This window comes from Cottoperca gobio, unplaced genomic scaffold (genome assembly GCF_900634415.1).
Source record: "Cottoperca gobio unplaced genomic scaffold, fCotGob3.1 fCotGob3_333arrow_ctg1, whole genome shotgun sequence".
Lineage (NCBI taxonomy): Eukaryota > Metazoa > Chordata > Actinopteri > Perciformes > Bovichtidae > Cottoperca > Cottoperca gobio.
In genome coordinates, this window is record NW_021166939.1 from 34,026 (window position 1) to 41,174 (window position 7,149).

Genomic DNA, 7,149 nt, shown 5'->3' on the forward strand with positions numbered 1-7,149 from the left:
TGTTCTGTAACTGTTTTTTGTATTTTGTTGTTTGCATCTTATTTTTATTTGTTCATTCTTTAGTTTGCACAGCACCGGGAAACATAATTCTGTTCCTATATAAACTGTACTGTATAAAGATGGATGACAATAAGTCGCTCCAATCTCACTTATTATAAATGTTTTTAAAGCCCTCTCTACATTGATAGTTTGTACTGTAGTTGTGGTGGAGCATATAAATCTCTTTATTTGAAAGAATGTATTTAGGTCATTTCATTTTAAAGATCTGTTTTAATTGAAAAACTGAATTGCAAGTTTTCCATTTTTGAAAATGAAATGAAAAAAGAAAATACATGTGTGTGTAGCTCCAGATACAGAAATGGACTTAGTGATAATGGCTTATATACAATTTTAAACCAAACAATGTTGTAAGGTTATACATAATTCTTTTAAATTGTTGATTAAACAAACATCCAGTGTGACTCTGTGATTGGCTGATCGACCTGCAACTCAACGGAGCTGTCAGAAGCGGAAGGGGCGGGACAGAACGTGAGAGAGCGGATATGGTGCTATCATCATGGCGGGATGCATGAATATTGAAAACTGTTTTTAACCTTTGAATCAATACTTTTCATGGCGTTGCTGCTTATCTGTTCATCTGAAACTCCAGGATACCAGGAGACGGGTAAGAAGCAGAGTTCGGCAGCAATAATAGTTACATTAATTTATATAATAACGTGTTTGCTCCGGCTAACTCATGTTAGCCTCGTGTTGGACCTTTAAACCGTTAAGTTAACGTTAGAGAAGTTTCTCCGGGCCCGGGGGGGTCACTGCTGGCTGCTCTCTGGTCATTCCTCTGTGTGGGGGAGACATTTAATGTCTTTAAAGTAATCATGTAGCTGTTGTAGTGTGGGCGGAAGAACAAATGAGTGAAACCTAAACTTCACTAACCAGCCCGCCCCGCCTTCTTATCAGGCTAATGCTGCACCGTGTGCGCAGTGTTGTGATGAACTGCTACATGTAGTTAGTGTTAGGTTAGTGTTAACTACTGCTACATGCTACGTATTAGTTAGGTTAGTGTTAACTACTGCTACATGTAGTTAGTGTTTAGTTAGTGTTAACTAACTGCTACATGTAGTTAGTGTTAGGGTTAGTGTTACTACTGCTACATGTAGTTAGTGTTAGGTTAGTGTTAACTACTGCTACATGTAGTTAGTGTTAGGGTTAGTGTTAACTACTGCTACATGTAGTTAGTGTTGAGGTTAGTGTTAACTACTCACTGCTACATGTAGTTAGTGTTAGGTTAGTGTGAACTACTGCTACATGTAGTTAGTGTTAGGTTAGTGTTAACTACTGCTACATGGAGTTAGTGTTAGTTAGTGTTAACTTACTAGGCTACATGTAGTTAGTGTTAGGTTAGTGTTACACTACTGCTACATGTAGTTAGTGTTAGGTTAGTGTTAACTACTGCTACATGTAGTTAGTGTTAGGTTAGTGTTAACTACTGCTACATGTAGTTAGTGTTAGGGTTAGTGTTACTACTACACTGCTACATGTAGTTAGTGTTAGGTTAGTGTTAACTACTGCTACATGTAGTTAGTGTTTAGGTTAGTGTTAACTACTGCTACATGTAGTTAGTGTTAGGTTAGTGTTAACTACTGCTACATGTAGTTAGTGTTAGGTTAGTGTTAACTACTGCTACATGCTACACGTAGTTAGTGTTAGGTTAGTGTTAACTACTGCTACACGTAGTTAGTGTTAGGTTAGTGTTAACTACTGCTACATGTAGTTAGTGTTAGGTTAGTGTTAACTACTGCTACATGTAGTTAGTGTTAGGTTAGTGTTAACTACTGCTACATGTGTTAGTGTTAGGTTAGTGTTAACTACTGCTACATGTAGTTAGTGTTAGGTTAGTGTTAACTACTGCTACATGTAGTTAGTGTTAGGTTAGTGTAACTACTGCTACATGTAGTTAGTGTTAGGTTAGTGTTAACTACTGCTACATGCTACATGTAGTTAGTGTTAGGTTAGTGTTAACTACTGCTACATGTAGTTAGTGTTAGGTTAGTGTTAACTACTGCTACATGTAGTTAGTGTAGGTTAGTGTTAACTACTGCGCTACATGTAGTTAGTGTTAGGTTAGTGTTAACTACTGCTACATGCTACATGTAGTTAGTGTTAGGTTAGTGTTAACTACTGCTACATGTAGTTAGTGTTAGGTTAGTGTTAACTACTGCTACATGTAGTTAGTGTTAGGTTAGTGTTAACTACTGCTACATGTAGTTAGTGTTAGGTTAGTGTTAACTACTGCTACATGTAGTTAGTGTTAGGTTAGTGTTAACTACTGCTACATGTAGTTAGTGTTAGGTTAGTGTTAGGTTAGTGTTAACTACTGCTACATGCTACATGTAGTTAGTGTTAGGTTAGTGTTAACTACTGCTACATGTAGTTAGTGTTAGGTTAGTGTTAACTACTGCTACATGTAGTTAGTGTTAGGTTAGTGTTAACTACTGCTACATGCTACATGTAGTTAGTGTTAGGTTAGTGTTAGGTTAGTGTTAACTACTGCTACATGTAGTTAGTGTTAGGTTAGTGTTAACTACTGCTACATGCTACATGTAGTTAGTGTTAGGTTAGTGTTAACTACTGCTACATGTAGTTAGTGTTAGGTTAGTGTTAACTTACTGCTACATGCTACATGTAGTTAGTGTTAGGTTAGTGTTAACTACTGCTACATGTAGTTAGTGTTAGGTTAGTGTTAACTACTGCTACATGCTACATGTAGTTAGTGTTAGGTTAGTGTTAACTACTGCTACATGTAGTGAGACTAGTAGTCTCACTACATGTTGCAGTAGTTAGCGGGTAGGTCGGTTACAGTCATATTAGCATACTGATTTATTTACTTTCTACTGTGGCTATAAACGATTTAGGTCCATAAAAGGAAACTTATTATTTTATATCTTTAAAGTGACTTGGACCCCCTGCCCCCTTTTGCTTCAACATAAGTTACATGTTTTGTGGGGTATTTTAATTTCTTTCTGTAAGTGAGAAATAAACTCCGTTAACTGGCATGTGACTTTTTATATTATATTTGTGTTGTAATGTAGTATCCCATGTACATTGTCAATTTGATTTAAAAAAATATTTTTCCTAAGTATCTTTAGTTAACCAAAGTAGATTTCTCGTTGCTTATCTGTAGTTTATTTGATAGCTTGTCACCTTTTAAAGTAGCTTCCTCAACAACTGCTAAACACAAACCTGTTTTATCTGCGACCTGCAGCAACATGCACGATATTCAATATGAACACCTGAGTGTTATATAGTACTGCAGAAACACTATCTGTTAAGCTTATCATACATTTGTTTTTACATTGGTTTTCATCTTTTTGTAAAAAAAAAAGTTCAGCAGTAATATATATATATATTTTTATATATATTTATTTATATATTTTTATATATATATTTATTTTTATATATATATTTATATATATATATATTTATATTTATATATATATTTATTTATATATATATATATTTATATATATATATATATTTATATATATATATATATATATACGAAATAAGCAGAAAGACAGAAACACAATGCTAACTTTTCTTTAACTCCTCTACCTGCCTTAACCTCAGGTAACAAAGTTAACATAAAGAAAATTAAATTAAATAAGTGGAGAAAATCTCAATGTGGAAAAAATAAATAAAACTATATATAATAAAGAGTCAAGAGTTTAAAAACAAAGTTGACCTGTACTCGAGTGCAGTTAGAAAACAAAGTATTCGCTGTTTTTAACAATACATTTTATTAGGAAGTTCTTACCAACAGCCAAATGACAACAGCATCCTTCAGAATGAGAATAAAATAAAAGCCTTATAAAGCAACATAAATGTGGTGCAGTTTAGGGCAACGTGCAGTTTAGCGCAACGTGCAGTTTCGCGTAACGTGCAGTTTAGCGCAACGTGCAGTTTCGCGTAACGTGCAGTTTAGCGCATCGTGCAGTTTAGCGCAACGTGCAGTTTAGGGCAACGTGCAGTTTAGCGTAACGTGCAGTTTAGCGCAACGTGCAGTTTAGGGCAACGTGCAGTTTCGCGTAACGTGCAGTTTAGCGCATCGTGCAGTTTAGCGCAACGTGCAGTTTAGGGCAACGTGCAGTTTAGCGTAACGTGCAGTTTAGCGTAACGTGCAGTTTAGGGCAACGTGCAGTTTCGCGTAACGTGCAGTTTAGGGCAACGTGCAGTTTAGCGTAGCGCAACGCGCAGTTTAGCGCAACGCGCAGTTAGCGTAACGTGCATGTCTCTGCTTATCAAACGCAGGGAACACCAAACCTCCAGTAACGGATCTCCAGGATGGGAAGGAGTACGTCATGTCGGGGTCCAACAGGTTCTGTTACAGAAGCTCTGCGCTGCCGACCTGGAGACAAACATGGACACGGATTCAGGTAAGTTATATAACGGTGCTCAACGAATCCAATGAGTCCTGATCATAACCACCAAATATTAATTATTTACAGAGGTTTAAATGTTTGACATGTTTGTTGACATAATGCCACTGTTGTTGTTTTAATGATAAAACACAAATTAAATCAGATTATTATCAACATTGATTTGAATGCATTTTTATTTCGTTGTGCAGTGTCGGATAAAAACAACTCTTACAGGACAAACCTTTTCTAAAATGTCATAAAATATTATTATTTTCCACTTAAATCTTTCAAGCGCCTTCAGTCCTGATCATAATGAAATGATCGTATAATAAACATCAGGATTGTTTCACGGTGTCTGATATGTCACGGACTTCCACCAACATTGATTTTGATGCGTTTGTCTGCAGGAAACATGAAACCAGCATGTTTTTGTCATAAATTGTGGTTTTAATGTATTTCAATGGAGACATGTTTGTCCTTAAGGCTCTGTGTGTTAGAGACACACTTTATTACACACTTATTACAGGAGCTGAGGTGACATTTTTAAAACTTTGGGAAAAAAACCTCTTGCCAAAAATGACGCCAGACACACCCAAAAAGATCAAACATGTCCCGAGTGATGCACAAGAGTTAAAGCACTTCCCCAATCATTAGATAATCGTGCTCTCATCAAAGCGTTCTCAGCCTGGAGATGTTCTACGTAGTTTAAATATGTTGTGTACATTAGTTTGTCGGGGATGTTGTTACTGTTAACAGGAACTCTGTTGATCAGCTCCGTAATAACTGCAGACTTCTGACAGGTCAAAGTGTGGAGTTCAAACGTGTTTAAGGTGGAGACAGCGGAGGGCGAGGAGGAGCTGCAGGAGCTGGAGCGCTTCAGTGTGTGGGGCTGGTGTCAGAGCTTGTTGCGCGAGCGGCACAATGAAACCACCATCAACATCAATCTGTTCAGCCAGAAGACGTGTTTCAAGATCGACCCCGCAGACGCAACAAAGTTCAGTGTGAAGCCCGCTCGTAGTGAGTGAAGAGCGAGCAGAATAAAGGATTTGCTCGTCAGACATTACATGTTCAACACTTTGTTCTTTTGTCCTTTCAGAATTTGATATCTATCTGTTTCTGGTTTTCCTCGCTGGAGCGTTGTTGTTCGTCTTTGCAGGATCGCTCAGCAGGTCATTTCATTACTCGTGTCCATGTTTGGATTTAACACTTGTACGATATGTTAGTGACTTTTCTTTCTCCCTTTTGAAATCAAGGAGTCAAGTTTTCTTCTACTCTGCTGGTATGAGCACCGGCATGATCGCCTCTCTCATCATCATCTTTTTTATTTTGGCTCGCTTTTTGCCGAAGGTAAGAAATGATTTGATCCACGATTTCCCTTTTGACCTCAAACTTCTTTATTATACTCTTGTGTGTTTGCTGTCACCGGCAGAAAAGCCCTTTTTACGTCTTGATCGTCGGCGGCTGGTCGTTTTCTGTGTACGCCATCCAACTTGTCTGCAGGAACCTCGGCGTGATTCTGCGGGAACACTGGAACCTGGCATTAGGTACCGACCCTTAATAACACAAACATTTCATAGAAGACAAACACATTTCACTTTATATATGTCGAGCATCACAATAGAATTACGCTCTGGTGTTTCGTCAGAGCCTTCATCAGAGTATTTACAGAAGGGCAGAACTCACACGCAGCTGTTGGATCATTTAGGAACGGATCACTTTGCTCTCCCCGTGGCGTTAGATGCAGTGACCAATCACGAGCTATAGATGAAGCAGGGCTGCACAGCATTGACAACAGATAGTCACATCACAGAGCGTGTGACGTCATAAGGCAAATAAACTCAAACACGTCCTGCAACATTTTTGCCGGCTTGATGCAAATGGAAACTTTGCACGTTTCTCATGAGTCTTGAGTCATAATGCGTCCGTCTGGTGTCCTGCCGAAGGACGCGCTGCACTCAGCAGTTGTAGGCCAGAAGGTTCCTGCTACACCTGAGCTGCTTCGGTTCTTTATAAACCTCCTTCATATGAAACCAAATGCAACAATAACTATACAAACAACCATCCAGTCGCTACCACAAATAAACAAACTACAAATTAATGAGACATAAAATATATGAATGTACAACAACTCGACTACAACTCATCCACTCAGCTATCTTTTTATATATATATATATATTTTAATATTAAAATATATATATATATATATATATTATATACACATTCATTCAATTAATTTCTTTAATTAATTTCTTTATTAATATCACTATTGCAATTTCTATTAATTATCTAACAAAGTCTTTTTTGAAATATATTTATGTGTATAAACCTGTTCTGAAATGGACATTGAAGATATAAATGCATGCCCTGAACATTTCCATAAACAGAAGCAGTCATTCAGCGTGTGTGTTTGTCAGGTTACGTGTCGGTGGTGGGGTTCATCACTTTCGCTGTGTGTTACCGCTACGGGCCTCTGGTGGACGAGAAGAGCATTAACATCCTGTCGTGGACGCTGCAGCTCTTCGGTCTGCTCCTCATCTATTTTGGGATTCAAATTCAGCAAGTTGCCTTCGCCATCATCGTGGCGGCTCTGTTCTCCAAACACCTGGAGCACCCGGTCCGACTGGCAGCTTCTGCATGTCGGTGAGTTCAGTGTGTACTGTAGCCGTCGCATGATTGTACGTACGGCAGCTTTTAATTGTTAGTCTTGCGCAACGTTTGCTTATTTCTGCCTT

The 7,149-nt window shown here is 38.1% G+C and overlaps 1 protein-coding gene across 1 annotated transcript in view; it reads left to right on the forward strand.

Moving 5' to 3' along the window:
- Positions 1–524: 524 nt before the first annotated feature.
- The window catches only part of LOC115005638 (nuclear envelope integral membrane protein 1-like), a 7,979-nt gene continuing 1,354 nt past the window's right edge, over positions 525–7,149 (forward strand). Inside the window, exons 1-7 of the mRNA XM_029427561.1 lie at positions 525–664; positions 4,306–4,430; positions 5,216–5,432; positions 5,512–5,584; positions 5,669–5,762; positions 5,845–5,959; positions 6,832–7,057. Coding sequence (XP_029283421.1) covers positions 613–664; positions 4,306–4,430; positions 5,216–5,432; positions 5,512–5,584; positions 5,669–5,762; positions 5,845–5,959; positions 6,832–7,057 — 902 coding nt within the window. The 5' untranslated portion in view covers positions 525–612. The remainder of the gene's footprint in view (positions 665–4,305; positions 4,431–5,215; positions 5,433–5,511; positions 5,585–5,668; positions 5,763–5,844; positions 5,960–6,831; positions 7,058–7,149) is intronic.